This window comes from Leguminivora glycinivorella, chromosome 6, assembly GCF_023078275.1.
Source record: "Leguminivora glycinivorella isolate SPB_JAAS2020 chromosome 6, LegGlyc_1.1, whole genome shotgun sequence".
NCBI classification, from domain to species: domain Eukaryota; kingdom Metazoa; phylum Arthropoda; class Insecta; order Lepidoptera; family Tortricidae; genus Leguminivora; species Leguminivora glycinivorella.
In genome coordinates this window covers 1,581,969-1,599,594 of record NC_062976.1, presented here as the reverse complement: position 1 = coordinate 1,599,594, position 17,626 = coordinate 1,581,969, and the positions used below count along the sequence as shown (strand labels likewise).

The 17,626-nt window shown below is 37.7% G+C and overlaps 3 protein-coding genes and 1 long non-coding RNA gene across 4 annotated transcripts in view; 2 read left to right on the top strand and 2 right to left on the bottom strand.

Annotated features, from left to right (window-relative positions):
• The window catches only part of LOC125227379 (sodium/potassium-transporting ATPase subunit beta-2-like), a 41,481-nt gene extending 30,898 nt beyond the window's left edge, over positions 1 to 10,583 (bottom strand). The window contains exons 1-2 of the mRNA XM_048131684.1: positions 10,351 to 10,583; positions 7,165 to 7,277 (exon numbers count right to left, since the gene is read on the bottom strand). Of these exons, the coding sequence (XP_047987641.1) occupies positions 7,165 to 7,277; positions 10,351 to 10,501 (264 nt within the window). The 5' untranslated portion in view covers positions 10,502 to 10,583. The remainder of the gene's footprint in view (positions 1 to 7,164; positions 7,278 to 10,350) is intronic.
• A 284-nt stretch (positions 10,584 to 10,867) lies between these two features.
• On the top strand, positions 10,868 to 11,695 carry LOC125227468 (ER membrane protein complex subunit 5). The gene is made up of 3 exons (XM_048131794.1): positions 10,868 to 11,054; positions 11,129 to 11,181; positions 11,426 to 11,695. The coding sequence occupies exons 1-3, from the start codon at positions 10,976 to 10,978 to the stop codon at positions 11,645 to 11,647; spliced, it is 354 nt and encodes a 117-aa protein (XP_047987751.1). The 5' UTR covers positions 10,868 to 10,975; the 3' UTR covers positions 11,648 to 11,695.
• A 751-nt stretch (positions 11,696 to 12,446) lies between these two features.
• LOC125227270 (probable H/ACA ribonucleoprotein complex subunit 1) lies at positions 12,447 to 13,731 on the bottom strand. Its single transcript, XM_048131530.1, is given in 2 exon segments — positions 12,447 to 13,192; positions 13,194 to 13,731. Coding segments are annotated over 2 exon segments (684 nt in total). The 5' UTR covers positions 13,649 to 13,731; the 3' UTR covers positions 12,447 to 12,963.
• A 1,843-nt stretch (positions 13,732 to 15,574) lies between these two features.
• LOC125227551 lies at positions 15,575 to 16,930 on the top strand. The gene is made up of 3 exons (XR_007177193.1): positions 15,575 to 15,616; positions 16,091 to 16,297; positions 16,685 to 16,930. It is a non-coding gene; the product is annotated as an uncharacterized LOC125227551 (long non-coding RNA).
• Positions 16,931 to 17,626: the final 696 nt, after the last annotated feature.

Sequence of the window (17,626 nt, the reverse complement as noted above, 5' to 3'; positions counted from 1 at the left end):
TTTTGTAATTTAAATGTAATTGTAGGTATGTGTATGTATGTTATTTTAGTATTCGTTTGTTTCAAGTGATACTGTAATGCTTGTGGTTGAAACATGATGTTTTAGCATAATATCACATTACATGATTCTAATAACGCCATCTAGTTTCAATTTGTTGTCTTTAGAGGGCAACGGGTAGATTGGTAGGTATACATTTTTTATTTTAAAATGTAGGGTGTCGCGAGAAGAATGAAGGGGACCGTCAAGAAAGATGAGAGATCAATGAGAAATTCCGTCAATGTCGTCATTTTAGAAATGTAAACTGGAAAGTTTAATTGTTTTACGTACGTGAAAAGGACGGTGTATACCGTAATCATATGTACAAGCGGTACGTGCGAGTGTGTTATTGTCGCGGGGTAAGAGTTATACGATTGTTCGTGTATTTACAGGACTAGTTCTAAATGTGCTTAGTGTTCATTCATATTTTTCGTGCGACATTTTGTCCGAAACGCAATTGTTCCTACGGTGGTAAAATAATCAGAAAAGATAAATGAAAGAAAATTAAACATCAAGGCAATCTGTCTTCGTCGATATACATTGCCTATTTCACCACAGTCGCCGTAGCACACTTAGTTCAGTGGATTGGGCTACGAAGCGGTAGATTACCGGTTCGAACCCCGGCAATGAAATATTTTTGTGTATTTTATTGTTTGAGTTTTTTCCTTTTAATTTGTTTTAGTTTAGTTTTAAGGTTCTTCCTCTATATTTATTTTAGTTTTGTTTTTAATCTTATTGTTCAAGGTTATCTATTTGTGATTAAACTTTGGTCAATTGTTTCCTTTATTTAGCTTCTCACAATTTGAACCCTTTAGAATACGCTAAATTTTAGTTGTCACGGGGGCATGTATGCCAGCGAGTAAAGAGAGTTGTAATTATTACGACATGTGTTAAAGATGACTTTTGTTGTGAGTTATTCCCGGGTCTGGTTATCACAACTGATTAAGTAAAAGTTTAGTTCGCAGGGGGGCACGTGTGCCAGCATGTAAAATTGTAATTAGTTTGAGTAAGCAACAGTTGATTTAAATTGTAAGTGTATGTGTATGTTACTTTTGTTTCCGATTAACTTAATTAATAACTGAGGGTGCTCGTCATCATAATTCGGCAAAGGTTAGAAGCCAGTATCTAATAGTTTTACATTTACAGAGTTAGTCAATAGCATAAAACTTGCAATGACATGGGGGCAAGTTTAGTGTTAGGATATCTAGTTATGGTGGCGTAGTAGTATCTATTTACGCATCGTTACATGACAATATTGTTCTTTAAAGTATGTTTCTTATCATGTGGATGGGAAATGAATAGAAATATTTTATTCAAGGACCTAGCAACAATGAACTACAATGTAATGACTTTGTGCGAATCTCGTTGTTTGGAAAGTTGTACGAGAACCTATTAATTAGATCTTAGTTTGATGAACCAATTAGCTACTTACATTAAAATTTATTATTTGGTTTACCAGGCATAGATTTAGTCATGTTTTTCTATTCCCAAGTAAAACTGATTATAAATAAGGGTTATCCATTTATAAGCCGTCGTTTTATCCTCCACCTAGCTAAAAATATCGTGTAACTGTAACAGTATTAATTTATCGATTTTGTGTTGGGGAAACTAAAAATAAAGGTTAATCCAAGGTTCATATTTTGTTTGTAATTACGCTAACTCGACGTGTTTCGTGCTTCGAGCTTTTGAGTTACAGAGCCAGCAGCAGTTGTACGGGACAGCAGCAGTTGTACGAGCCGCAGTTGCAGTAGCAGATCTATGAATTGGAGTGGCGGTCTTCGCCTGAAGCCCTCCAAGAACATATTTGTGCAGTCAGTAGGATCTACCACTTCGGCAGAATAAACAAGTTCAAAAACATCTGAAGAGGATCTGGATAGTGAAGAATGAGACGTGGGTAATCGTTTGGTTCAGAATATTTGTGGCTGGTCAAATGTAAGATGAACATGTTACCATTTTGTAGTTAGAATACCTAAGTTAAGTGGCATAGCGCGTAGTAATTTTGATTAAAGCAATTGGCGTAACTAATTTGGCGTTAAGTAAAGTACATTTTGCGTAAATTTAATTGCAATTTAGCGTAAATAATTAAGCGTAATTTTTAGAGCATATAAGGCGTAACCTAGCGTAATTTTTAGAGCATATAAGGCGTAACTTTTATGGTTGAAGTGATGTGGGATTGGTTTTTGGTGGTTGTGGATGGCCAGTGCATGTGCGGGGCTATGGCTTTTTGTTGAACAACAAGTCATGGTTTCGTATGTATAAAGGTTTGCTCATGACTGTCAAGGATTGATTCTGACGTTGTTTTGACTATATTTATTTTTAGCGTAATTTGTCTGAACCAATTACGTTAAAATTTTGTCAATATTAAGCGTAAGCGTAAACTTTAATTATAAGGTTGTAGTATAGTGTAAATTGTAAATTACCTATTTCAATATAAAGCACAATGCAATATATATTATTCAAAAAGAAATGGGATTAACTTTTTTTACTGTCAATATTTTGATTGTTTGCAACTTTGTATTAAACTGTATGAAAGAGCGAGTGAGGAAGAATAAAAGATGATTGAATGGAACATGTATGATATGTGTGTACGACTCAGATGATGTATGTTATGTGTAGATGTAAGAGAGGATGGATGAAAGAATTGATGTATGATTTTGTATGAGAGAGTTTATTAAGAGTTGTTTATCATCAAATATTGACAACAGTTATTGTTATTTGCAAACGGGGAAAAGGGGACCAAAGATGTGTTATCAAGAGAATATTGGTGTTAGGTTAAGGTCATACCTTTTATAGGTAAATTCTTTTTGATAACACAATACTCTACAAGAAGCTATCACTATTCGTCCGTCACACTCTCTATGAACGAGTGGGTTTGCAGAAGGAGTGTTTTGATTTAGTTTGCTTAACCTATCTTAGGGGATCCGGGGTACCGGGCTGCACAGCAAGCACGTGGAAAAAAAAAGAACCATGTGTTTGAACTGCAGTGACGTGGCGGTCCTACCTTTGGAGAGAAATGTGTGCCTCTGATAGACAGTTTTGGTCATTGCTATTTAACTAAAAAGTTTTCTATAGAAATGATTTTTTTGAAATCAATTGCATTGTAAATTAGTATGGCAATTTGCAGCCGATATACATCCAGATATGTATAATTTTTATAGTAATTTTTCATCATAAGTAGGATTATGATAATAATAACTTCCACAAAATAAAATAAAGTTATTATTAATGTAATAGCAAGGCTGAGGCTGTCCAGGAGTTCCTTCCTGCCCATATGTAGTACCAGTAACTCGGTCGAGACTTTCAAATACTTTTAAGGATGTCTTCTACATTCTTAACTGACCATTTGGCTGACTCCTGAGCTTACGTGATGTGGGGTGGTCAAGCATGTGAATTAAAACACATGTTTGAATTACTTCGTGTCCATCTATCCTGACGCTAACCTCAGATAAGGACTTTAGAGTTCGTTTGGGTTCCACACGAATAAAAAAAAAAAAAAAAAATCGAGTGGAAATCATTTGAGCCATAACGTAATATATATGAATTCAAAATACTTCTAGCTTTCTTGCTTGGAAATAGAGTACTACATCAAGCCAAGAAAGAAAGGAATCGGTTGTCCTGTGTGGGTTATTGACTGGAGTTATTGCCACTGGGAAAAAGTGTTGGAGGTTACCGCAAAGGATTTTCCATTCTTTATGGGGAGGTTTTCGTTGTTTCTGGACATCTGGGCAATGTAGGTGGTGGAATCTCAATGGCTACGGTCGTAGATTTCGGATGAAACGCGAGGACTTTGCTACATAGGGCTCACTTGCCTCACAACCAAGTGTCGCATGGAGAGTGGAAATTCTGTCTGAAAGCAATTGGACTCATGGGTCATAATTCTGTGGGTTTATAATTTCATGCCGGATAATTTGTTTCCTTTCTAGTAATGGTCACTTTATACACCACATTTACATCAAAGGGTTAAATAACAATATCTGATTTAGAGTGGGAACATTTGTGCTCCGAGTCAAGGGTTACGAAACCTTTCCTCTGTGACAAATGTTGGGGGCAATTGTGACGATCCGATAATCTCGTTTCGTACAAACCTATGCAATGCATGCATAAATATAATATTATTTTCATTCCAAATAGAAACATCATTCAAAACATCGGTAGCAAAAGTTCTAGGAAACAGGTCGAAACTCGACTTGGCGTCAGGCGATGGTGCGCAGCCAATCGCGATCGAGATGAGCGCGTCGGCGCTGCAGGGTGCGCGTCGGATGCCCATATATGGTAATACAAGCGAGCAGGGTCGTCGGGGCTCCGGGGGACGCTAGCGTGGCAGGTTCGGGCGGGGCCGGCACCCGAGCGGGCTATATAAGCCAGTACACGGGGAGCAGGGGAACATTCAGGAACGAGTCGCGGGTCGAGGCAGCCACGGGGAGATCTCTCCAAAGATAAGAAGGAGTCATGTGAGTTCTTTAATATTTATCACTGTTTTTCTTTGTGATTTCATTATGATGTTCTATTGTGCTTTGTTATATGACTATTTTGTGGTACTTTGAAACATAACTGATTTATTAAGGGTTTTTATTATACACTTTGAATAATCTATAGATTTTAAATAATTCTCTGAAAATTCTGGAGCATATTATATTATAATTTTATTACAATGCTTATCTGCATATTTTCTGTGTATCCAATCTATCCAAGGGTCTTCCATTAATTCCAATGAATGCTGAAGCAAACTAAATTATTTTATATGAGAACTTATTACAATGTTAATTATATGGTTATTTATACAAGCTTTTGCTTTTAAGTGAACTAAGGTTCTAAACAACTTCAGAAAAACAATGCTTAACCTGCATGCTTTTGTGTTTGAGATCCAAGGGTCTTACTTTAAGTCCAAGGAGTTCTGAAGCAAACTAAATGATATTTTATGTGTTAATTATATGGTTATTCTGTACAAGCTTTTGCTTTTAAATGAACTAAGGTTCTTAATCAACTTCAGAAAATGCTGAAGCCAATTATATTTTATTTATTCTTCAGAAATAAAAGATTATTTTTATTTCTTTATACGTGATATTATATTTTTATTATTTATTATATCTGTAGAATGAGCTGCTAATGGGGACTATATTTTAGGAGGTTTAATTGCTGAAGTATATGGGATAGCTGGGTTTTGAGAAGCTTAGGGACTAGGTTCTGTCGGGAATGCCAGTTTGTATTAAATATTTTTATTTCGGATTTGTTTTTGATAAATTAAAGAGACTCAGGTCTTTTCTCTTGCTACTTGGCATTGAAGTTATAATGCTTGTTTGGGCAGGAGGTCCAGGCTTGAGTATATCAGCTAAGCGTAACGTGACAGTTGAGGCAAGTTTTGTATAGCAATGCGTACAAGCTTACCACATACAATGATGGCCATTAAATGGAATTGTCTTGTTCAAATATAGTAATTGTAGTCTTCATTTGTCAATATGTTGGAGGAGAGTCTGGGGTTCTATGGTTTATATGGTTCAAAATTTTTAAGAGGACCGGTTGATAGGTTCACATTCCAGAAAAGATGATTCTAAGAAAGGATCCAAGGCCTGGCATTTTAGATGACAGAATAGGCGACCTTACCTCATGCGCAAACCAGGGGTATTTGCCTAAATAAAGCCCTAAATACAAAATAAAACAAGGGGTTCTTGGAATTCTTGAATTGCAGTGTTTTCCTTTAAATTATCTTGAATAGTATCAATATTGAAGATGTATGTTCACTGATTCAATATAAAATAGAAATAATTGAAATAGAATTCCAATTTCATATTCAATTCGAAGAAAGAATTGAATTGGTAAATAGCTCTACGTTGATGGTCACAGCTTAGTATGTATTACCGACTATGTATTGTAATTCGTACTAGGACGCGTTGGGGATAAACCACCTTTAAAAATAAAATTCCTAAAAATTTGACTAATAAATTGAAATTTTCACCTTAATTATTGTATTTTATTTCTTTCTACTTCACAAAGTGTATATTTGACTATGAGAATTGAAAGAATATGTTGGTTGTAATTGCTCTATAAAATAAATTATGTATCGGTACTCATCTATAGGGAATATCAGAATAGCGGAAACTATTATTACCTAGGAGGTAGAATTTCTAAATGTTAGGGGAATATTTAGTGTGTTGAAACTTCCTACACTTGAGAAAAGGATTTGTGGTTACTTCGTACAGCTTAGGCGTCCTACCTTTACTAAACGATCACATTTTATTATTTTTCTTATGGCCAACCCTTTTAAATGCAGAACAAAACAAACAAAATAAATTGGTATTAAATTTAGGGGTAGTTCTTAAGCTTAATGGGTTCTTGGGTTGTTAAATATATGGGGTGCTTATGGTAGAGTATAGAGTAGGTTAGGTAGGTCACCTTTTGACCGTTACATCGCGTGATAAATGATAAAACATCAGGCAGTCCCTATCGAACTTACAAATAGTGCGATAGGGACGGCCTGGTTTTATCATTTATCGCGCGACTATACTTGCCTGCCAGATGTGCTTAGCACCAATATAACTTTAAAGTGGTCCAAAAATAACTCAATTGCACAATCTTCAAATAATCTATACAATATGAGAATATATCAAGAATCAGAGTTTGCTAGACTAAACTAGACTTTGTACCATCACCAAAAGGTTATTTACTGTATTTATTGTATACGGTACCTGCTAGGCTTGTGTAATGCATGTACTAATAGTACAAAAGACACGATTCCCTGCACTGTACTAGACCGAACTACTCCCAAATGATTCTTCTCTCTAGTACATTTAGTACACTCACATGTACACGCGCAACAGAATGGGAGCGAAAGGAGCGAAGAGCCGAGAAATGACAAATTGACAATGACAGCAAACCGATCCGTGTGATCTGACCGCAACCAAACTGGAACCGACTGACTCGGACCGAGCGCGCGAAAACGGCCGATCAGGTCTCGGCTAGTACGAGCGAGCGTTACTGTACGTCATAATTATGTACAATTTGTCTCTCGCTCTCTCGGTGTACTACTGTACTAAATGTCCTAAAAGAACGAACTAGTACACTTCGGAGATCGTACTAGTTGGGAGCGATCTTTTCAGTGAACGAGTCAACGAGCAGGCACAACTCTAGTACCTGCAGTCTTGGTACTCGAGGGTTGATGAACTGCTGATGGAAGGTGGTCATGCAGATGGCGAATAACAGCACCAGGGACGAGTAGAAGATCAGGTAGAACAGCAGCAGTTTACCTGTGGACAAGATATATTCTAATTAGAAAAGTTATGATACAGTAATATCCCGCTTTACGCGACCCCCTATAGCGCGGATTCGCTATAAAGCGATTTTACAAGCTTTTATTCTACTTGCCTTGTTAGTATGTTAGTTTGGGTCAAAACGTAGAAGCTAAATTTGACCCACTTTCCGGTTTTCGATTGAGCTGAAATTTTGCACACATGTAAATCAAGTGACAATGCAATATCATGGTATCATGGAGCTGATCTGATGATGGAGCAGAAAGGTAGTCACAGCTCTGTTATGGAACGTCGTAACCCCATCGAGTAAGGGGTTTTTAGAAACGTCGTCTAGCAGTAGATGACTGTTGAAAGAATATTTTTTAAACATATGGTTTTTTTTCCTTTACAGTCGGCGATAAAGGGTTCCGTAGTTTGTGCCCTAAAATGATTTTTTAGAGGGGGGGGGGGGGGACGCACTTTTTTCTCCTTTAGGAGCGATTATTTCCGATAATATTAATATTAAAATTTAAAATAAGTCTTTTTGCAAAAAAACTTATTTTAAATTTTGATGGATCGGAAGCAAAAAGCCACTCAGAAAACATTAGATTGATTTTTAAATAAGAATAGCACTTTATTATTGTTTTTTTTTAATGTAAAATTTAAACAAGCGATTTGATTGTAATTTTTCAAATCGATTCTAAATTTGGTACCTTATTTTTTTTTATGGGATAGGAGGCAAACGAGCAGACGGTCGCCTGATGGTATGCGATCACCGCCGCCCATGGACACCCGAAACACCAGAGGTGTTGGAGGTGCGTTGCCGGCCTTTAAGATGGGTGTATGCTCTTTTCTTATTCAAGTGACCCTGATATACGCGAAATTCGCTTTAGCGATATTGCCTGGAACGCATCTCTCGCGTAAAGCGGGGTATTACTGTAATAGAAATTTATGCAGCATAGCGGTAAGCGGAAACTATGCCACCCTAAACCAAATTGGCATAGGTCTGTACAGCAAGAGCTCAGGGTGTTAAAAAGACGCCACGTCGACGTTGCGTCGATGTCGCGCCGACGCGGCGTCAGGCTTCGCTTTGCCATACAGTTGGCCCGACGCTACGCTATCAGGACGCTAGGTGTGGGGGAACCCTAACCCTAAAAATATGGTCTATCTTCGAAGGACCACTTTGAAAGAGACATGTTTTATGTTACCAAACTTTATTATAGTTTTACCACAGTATAATAAAGAGTACTATCGTACAGTATGGCCACTTCCGCTCCCCGTTGAAAGTGCCGCTCACCCCATCTCGGTGACCTCACAGTTACCGCCTGTCAAAAACGCGAACAGTCGACCTGTCATATCTCACTCATACAAGCATGGTACGCGTTCACCTACACGAGCTTTTAGAATGTGTGCTAGGAACGCGCCTCTTTCATATATTTGATCGCCATTGTCCGAGATGTGGTTTTACAGTCAGGTAACACGCTAATAGGTAATAACATCTGTCTAGATACAATGTTTACATAAGACCAGACCAATTGACCCCAGACAGTCTGACCCCTAATTAATCAGCTAACAGGCTTCTCCTAATTGGATTCCGACAGAAGTGGCTACAATCTCATTAATCCGGTTTGTTTATCATGATTTATGTAAGCCCGGGTGTTGATAGGCTGGTTAAAATGAAGGCTAACATGGGTGATAGTGTTTTATTATGGTTTTTAGGGTTTTGTACCACAAAATAGGACGAGGGTTTACTGGTGAAACCCGATAAATCGAGATAATTAATTTATCCTTGAAATAACAACATTGTGGAAATTGCACATAGTTTGAATTTCAAAAACCAGTTTGCTCAACTTATCTGGTTCCACCAGTAAACCCTCGGACTGTGTGATGGACATGAACTAAGAACTGTTAAGAATGAAATCCCATGAATTACAAATTACAAATCAAATAATTTATTCAGCAAATAGGCTACAGGGACACTTATACAAAACATTTAAAGTTGAACTGAAATTACAACTGATAATACTAATTCTAACTAAAGTTTAACGCTACTACAATGATTAGAGATGTATACTGCCCTCATAAGGCAATTGGCGGTATCCCAAATAAAATTTTAATGCGAACATATACCTTAAGTTTTCTAAATGACAGTTCCATTTTCAAATGCATTTGATTTTGAGATACCGCTAATTGCTTTATCGGGGCAGTATAAGGTCTCTAAATGTTAAGTTATGTTTCAAATTAAAACTACACATCATAATTATAGAAAAGTACAAATACAAAAAAAGAGATCTAAAAAATGAAGGACCAAAAGGAACTTTAACTTTTTAAAGGGTCTTTAGCTATTCATCCCTAACTTACAACTTCTCAAATATCAGATAGCAATCCCTTTCTTAAGAACTATTGGGATTGTTCGCCAGATGCCCATAAGCATTAGCAAAAAGCTGATACACACAAGGAACAAGAAGCAAAAATAGACACATTTCATTTGATAATATTGTCTTTGGTTACCGAGATAGTTACTCATGACTCATGAAATAAAACTACGGAAACGGATTAAATCGCGTATAATGAATTTAAAATTCATCCCGACATTTCGACCACTTCACAGCGTTCGTGGTCAATGGGACCACGCGGGGCAACGGGACGGGGGGTTCGTTGACCACGAACGCTGTGTGTTTAAACGTCGAGATGAATTTTAAATTCATTATACGCGATTTAATCCGTTTCCATAGTTTTATTACACTTCATTTCAATTACATTTTGTATAAAATTTAATTAGAATATAATAACATAGGTAACACCACAAAAACCATTGTACTTAGCAATTTTTATTATTCAAAGAAAGTAATCAGCAAATGCAAAGACAACAGTTATGAAGTAATTGGAATAAAAACACAATCCATCTGGGTCATCGGCAAAAATGTTTACGAACTGTGAAACTTGACACAAAGTTTTTGAAAAGGCAAGCGAAGCCACACCCTCATTGTTTTTAACTAATTGACTATTAAACATGACATAAAGTATTCTCCTCTAATAAAATTAACTTAAGTTCTAGTGTTTTAAAGTAGGTAATAAAAGAAAAACTTACCCCAACCCTTAAGCGATCTTCCCCTGGATGCATTTTTATCAAGAAAATGAGAATGCTTTCGTGAAAAGAATTCGCTGCCACTACGCATCCCCTGGAATCTAGAGGGTTTTCTTTCAATTTCGAATTCTTCTAACTTAGGATTTCGTGACATTGTCGCCTAGTTAATACACTATTTCACTAAAAGACGAAATAAACAATGAAAATAATACGCCCAGCGGCAGCGTCGCCTCAACCGCTTTTCGTGGACGTGACAGAACTAGTGATGTGCACGTATGCGGTAGAAGTGTTACCGATTTATTAGACTAATTTGAATTTAGGTCAATTTGGATTTAGAATTAGTAACACTGTCAATTAAAAATGTCTGTTACCAAGAATATTCATTAAATGCAAAGTAAAATATACATTTTACCTGGCCTGTAAAAATAATTGATTCAAGGATCATAATGACATGTTTATTAAATTTGTAACTCAATGAGCGCAATGGAAACTAACTTAAAAAAACTAATGTCAAGTCATATTGTCTATTAACATCAGTCAATAAAGCAAAGGAAGTCGAAGTGATTATTATTTACTTATTTCCCACGAATTCTCGCTAGATTTATTTCAATACATATAATACATAAAAATGTCTGCGTCCTTTAATAAGATGATTATCATTGTGGGATTCATATCTCTGTTCCATTCAGCGTTTTCGGCCGCACAACGTAAGAAACACACTCAAGTTCATTTTCACATAATTTCCTTAAAAAACAGCATAATCATTAATTGGATGTTTCAGATCGATCATACCTACGAATCACTGCACAAGAGTTCACAGGGCTACCTTTGGATGTAAGTATATCGGGACTTGTGAACCTTCTCATTGTAATCCACTACCTATTCCAAAGCTTGTATAGATATTGTTTTATAGTTATAAGACCTCCTGCCTTGCCGCCTGCTGACTGTGAATTTTCTATATGAATTACTTTATTTCTTTTAAGTAAACTAAACACAAACAAAAATAATATACAGTGGGATACATTTAGTACCTGCTCTATTCCAAATGGTTTAAAATAAATGTTGACATATTTTGCAGATTGTAGTTCAAGCTGTCACCAGTCTGTTCGCAGTCATGTGGGGAGTCCTGAATGTGGCTGGCAACCTCCGTGAGATCCACGCTGCAGCTGAACTCAATGCTATCAAATGGGACACCCAGCGTAACCTGCCCTCATTCTACATCTTTAACCACCGGGGCAAGGCGCTGTCTGCTGAGTATCTACCTCCTAGTAGCAAGGCAGAATTAGAACATTTAGAATAGTTTGTTTATTATTTAATTGTGTAAGAGTAAATAAATTGGTTAATTTATTATGTATTCTTTTAAATCCCAGTTCACAAAATAAAGCATCAGACAATTATTAGAAAAACATGGACAGAAGTTATTTTTAAATCAAATTTCTATTTAAAAAGTCAGGTAGAAATAAAGTATCTGAATTGACCGTGACATCACTCAATTTGATTTCATATTAATCCATATTAGCAATCTTTCAAATTTGTTTTGACAGTTCTTAAAAAGACACTGATTTGACTAGGAGGTAAGTAGTCCTTTACAGCAGGTAAAGCTACTTTCTGTGTGAAAAGAGCAAAGAAATTATTTATGAAGACAATATGTGAGTGTTCCTGGAAAACGTCCACTTTGTCATGATCATAAACTTTTTGGCAGTTTATTCATGAAGATACAAGTAAATTGTGTCATGTAACTGACAAAGTGGTAACTGGCAAGTGGTGAGTGTGTTTAGTAAAACGTGCCACTGGAATGAGAGAATATTCTCTCATTCCTGAAATCTACCTAACCATGATCAGATTTTTTGGAGACAAAGAATCATCATATTATGTCAGTACATCACATCTAGAGATAAATAATGGTTCTGCTTATTTATATTGAATGTTTTTATAATAATTACTAGTTGTGTTTTGCCATAGCAGGACATCTTTAATTATTATGTCCATTTGTTATTTTGGAGAGACTTTTAAAAATTACAGAAGCAACTTTATGTTTATAATTTATATTGTTCTTTCTTTTGTTGATATTTTTTGAAGATAAATAAAGGCAAAAATATAAGAATAATAAATTTATTCTCAACAATAATAGTAATTACTTAAAATTATGACATTAAATTGGCCCTCGCCACAGAGTACCAGACATATTTTTCAAAGCATACTTAACCTAATAAGAAAATACCTAAGGAATTAGCTAGGTACAACATATACTTAACAATTACTGGATTTTTATACATACATAAAGTATGACCATAAGTCACCATACAAATAAAAAAATGACAAACTCACAACACGGTTAAACACGGTCACCTCATTAAAGTAAATCAAACTACTTTGTCTGACATGTAAAGTTGTAAACTAAATCGGGAAACTTCTTAGTCTTAAAACTAATTTTGTTTATAGCTCTCTCATAGACATTTTTTACAACTCATAAGATTTGTTTTGTTCGAATCAAACTTAAAGATAACAAAAATTAAACATAATAATAGTCACGCTCCATTGAGACCCCGTGGCGAGGGCCAACGGCTCTCTCTCACAGTCAATATAGTCACACTATCACCGTCACACACGGCCGTACTACCGCCGGCCTCCCCGGAAGCCCCCTCCTCGGCCGCCGCCGCCTCGGCCGAAGCCTCCTCCCCGGCCGCCGCCTCCGAACCCGCCGCCGCCGCCGCGACCACCAAACCCACCGCCGCGACCTCCTCCGCGCCCGCCGAACCCACCGCCACCACCCCGCCCTCCACCCCCTCCCCGCCCTCCGAACCCGCCCCCGCCACCTCTCCCGCCGCCGCCCCTACCCCCGCCCGCCACGCTTCGCGCCAGGCGGCTGCGGAAGAAACCTCTTCAGCGGCAGCAGCTTCGCCGGGTCGATGTAGAACTGCTGCCCGTCCTTGAAACTCTTCGCCTTTATGTTCTCCCCCAGCTTCACCGACACGTAGTAGTCCCTGAGGTTGCCGAAGATCTCGTCGATTTTGCCGATCTGCTCCTTGTTCTCGAGGTAGATCGGCGCGTTGAAGTAGGGCACGTCCTCGATGTCGACCTTGCAGACGAGGTCGTCCTGCACGGTCCAGCCGTAGTGGCCGAGGGGAGTCACGCTTTCGGGGGGGCCGAAATCTTGCTGGCGGAAGCCTCCACCGCCACCGCCGCGCCCGCGGCCTCCGCCGAAGCCGCCCCGGCCTCCGCGGCCGCCCCCGCCCCCGCCTCGGCCGCCGAAGCCTCGACCGCCACCGCCACCGCCGCCGCCTCTACCACGGAACGACATTTTCACTGATAAACAAGAAACAGAATGAAGCTAACCTCAATACGCCATGCGTCGGCGAATGTCATGCGAACGAGCGTGTTTATTTTGACATTTTTTTTTTTATTTTTTTTTTTTTAATGGCATCGCGCTCCTGGCGCATTCAGCCAGCCGAGTAAAACGGGGAAACGGATTTAAAGGATTATTAAATAAACGGAAAATACGGAATTTTGGGGAGAGGATCAGGAAAAGGTGACATATTATGTTAAAGTTTGATATTATGGCTAGAAATAAATGAATATAATGATTTAAATACATATGGGGAAGAATCGGAAATGAGAAGTAATGATGTAATAGAAGTGGGAAATGGAACTTTTAAATCTGACAGTTGATTCATCAACATGGTACGGTCATATAGGTTACATGAAAAGAAAATATGATTTAGATCAGCGGGATCAGCTCCACAAATACACGCAGAGCTGTTCACGCGTCCTAGTAGTTTAAGGTGTTCCGGAGTACAAACGTGACCCAATCTCATTCTAATCAACGTACTAGTAGCAGGTTTTGGTAGTGAGATTTTAGAGAACCAAGGTTTGGCAGGAACTGACTTTTGAATGCTGCGGTAATGTGATGCAGCCGCACCCGCACCAGATGTCCATAACTTTATCCATTCCTTTCGTAAATATAATTGGGGGAGTGCCAGCAGGTCTTGAGCAACATTCTTATACGGAAACATGTCCCCACAACGAATAGCGTCCTTGGCTAAAACATCTACTTTTTCATTGCCCCTGATCCCCCTGTGTCCAGGGATCCAGGCGATGGAAACTATGAACCCTTGGTCGTGACATTTTAACAGAAGGTTACGGATTTGGTAAATGATTGGGTTGTGAGATTTGCATTTAAATGGGAATTTGGCTATTGCCTGAATCGAACTTAGAGAGTCTGAGAAAATTATAGTTTTATTGAGACGCATTATTATGATGAACTCTATTGCTTTAAGGATTCCTAAACACTCACCACTGAACACAGAGGATTCTGGAGGCAATTTTATTTTTTGATATATCTTAGATTGGGTGTGAAGTACACCGATGCCAACACAACCCTTGTCAGATATCTTGGAGGCATCTGTGTATATATGTTGAGCGTCCAAGCCATCTGTATCAATGAATTGAAGGAAATGTTGATTTTGTTCTATATCATTTTTGGAGACACCAATATCAAGAAGAACTGAAGGAACAAATGACAGAGTTTCATATTTATGCTGGAAAATGGGAAGAGTGGAAGAGTTAAAAGTGGGAGCTGAAATAGATTTAAATTTCTGGAAACTTTTAATTAAACATGGAAGACTCTTGTGTTTCCAATAGTTGGAAGTTGAAATTTGAAGCAGGAGTTTGGACAAGATACACCATAGTTGATGATTTGAGAATTGGGAGCAGCGGAAAAGAAATCTATCAGAGAGATATTGGCGTCGTAAATGCAGTGGAGGCTCAACACACTCAACTTGCATTGCGTTAATAGGACTTGACTTCATAGCACCACAGATCAATCTCAGTGCTTTAGATTGGATACGATCTAGTTTTTGAAAGCCGGCTACATATCCTGGCTCTAACAAAAATGTCCCATAATCTAGAATACTTCGTATCAAGGCATTGTACATGAGTTTCATGCAAAAAGGGTGTGAACCCCACCAAACACCTGAAACACACTTAAGGATATTCATATTTTTCTCACATTTAGAAATTATGTAATCACAATGTGGAAGACCTGTTAATTTACTGTCTAAAATAATGCCTAGAAACTTGGTTTTATCTTTAATGGAAATAGAGTGGTCATTAAATTGAACATTAATCGGAGGCGGAAACATTTTTCTTGTAAATAAAACTACTACGCTTTTAGGAACTGAGAGTTCTAAACCATTTGAATCTAACCATGACTTCAATAAGCCCAAAGAACAAGAAATGTATCTACTGGCATTTTCAATAGAAAGGTTTGGTGAGTATAATAATAAATCATCAGCATATTGCAAAACTCTAACAGTACCATTTAAAGAAGGTTCTAAGTCAAATGTATAGATATTATATAATAAGGGACTTAATACTGATCCTTGTGGAAGCCCTCTCCACACTAGACGGGAAATCTTATTGTTGTCATCTATGGGAAGGCTAATGGACCTTTCTGATAAGAGGTTTATTATGAAATTGGTTAACATAATCGGTATATTCAATTTATGTAGTTTTGCCTGTAACACTGATACTAAGACATTATCGTAAGCTGCACTTATGTCAAGAAAAGCAGCTACTACAGACTCATTTTTAGAAAATGCTAATCTAATGTCTGATACAAAAATACTCAAGCTGTCATAAGTAGATCTGCCTTTTCGGAATCCAAACTGACTGTTAGAAAGTAACTGGTTATGTTCTACAAAATACTCTAATCTATTTTTAACTAAATGTTCTGCTATTTTAGCAAATACTGAGGAGAGGGCAATTGGACGGTAAGAAGAAACATCTGAAGCTGGTTTGGTGGGCTTTAAAATAGGAATTACTATCTGAGATCTCCAAGAATCAGGGATTTTACCAGACTGAATGACCGTATTTACTATGTTAAGATAGTAAGCAAGAATACCTTCACTGGCATTTGCTAAGAAGGAATAAGGAACACCATCTTCCCCAGGTGAAGTATCTTTTAAACCACTTATTACACCTTTTAACTCCTCCATTTTAAAAGGTCCATCAAATGTAGTATAATGGTTAGACTCGAAAGAAAAAGCAGCAGGGTGAAATACATATTCTTCAGGAACAGATGCCGGGGCCAATTTGTCCATGAACTGAGTAGCAAGGTTAGATGGAAGGATCTGTCTAGAAGACTCATTGAAAGCATGCCTAAATCTTTTAATATTATTCCATACTATGGACGGTTTTACGCTAGGGCTAAGAGACAAACAGAATCGTTTCCATCCCTCAAACTTTTTCTTTCGCAATAGTTTTTTAGTCTCTCGAGAAACTTGTGTGTATATTTCGAAATTTTCAGTTGTCATTAAATTGCAATATTTTCTTTCAGCGTCCTTGCGGTTTCTGATTGCTTGAGAACAATCATCATCCCACCAAGGCGGAGAAGGTATTTTACCAGATGCACTGTTTTTAATTGGAAATGTTTCATCAGCTACTTCAGACATTGTCTGAGCTAAAGCAACTGAGCAATTAACTACATTACTATCATCTATAGAGGGTAAACACAACAATTTCTTCTCTACCCGGGATTTAAAAAGTGTCCAATCTACATTAGTTAAGTTATACTTAAGCCTAGGGCTAGTCTTGAAGATGATGGAATAGAAGATGGGAATGTAATAATGATAGGGTAGTGATCGCTCCCATAAGTTGATTCCAAAGTGTGCCAAGTGAGAGAAGATGCAAGATCAACTGAACAAATTGACAGATCAATAGCGCTAATTGATTCAGTGGGTGCTGATCGGCGGGTTGGAGAGCCATTGTTTAAAACACAAAGATTGTGGTCGTCTAAGATATGTATGAGGCGATTACCACTATAATTAGACATTGAGCTACCCCATACTGGGTGATGTGAGTTAAAATCTCCTAAAATCAAAACGGGCCTTGGAAGAGAAGAAATTATTTGTTCAAGCTCAAGGAAAATGGAGGATGATGAACTTGGTGGAATATATACAGAAATGATACAAATGTTATTTACAATGGCAGCAACAATTGAAAAATCGTCACTGTGGGATGGAAGATGATAAGGTGAAAATGATATTGAATCCCTGACGAGTAGAGCCACTCCGCCCCACCCGCCAGGACGGTCTTCTCTGAGGCATGAATATCCCGTAACTCTAAGAAGAGCTCCAGGCTTAAGCCATGTCTCAGATAGGGCAAAAACAAAAGGTTGAAATTTGTTTAATAAATGGATTAAATCTGTTTTTTTATTTACTATACTTCTGCAGTTCCACTGAATTATTCTGGCCATTATTTTGTATAGTTAAAACAAGTT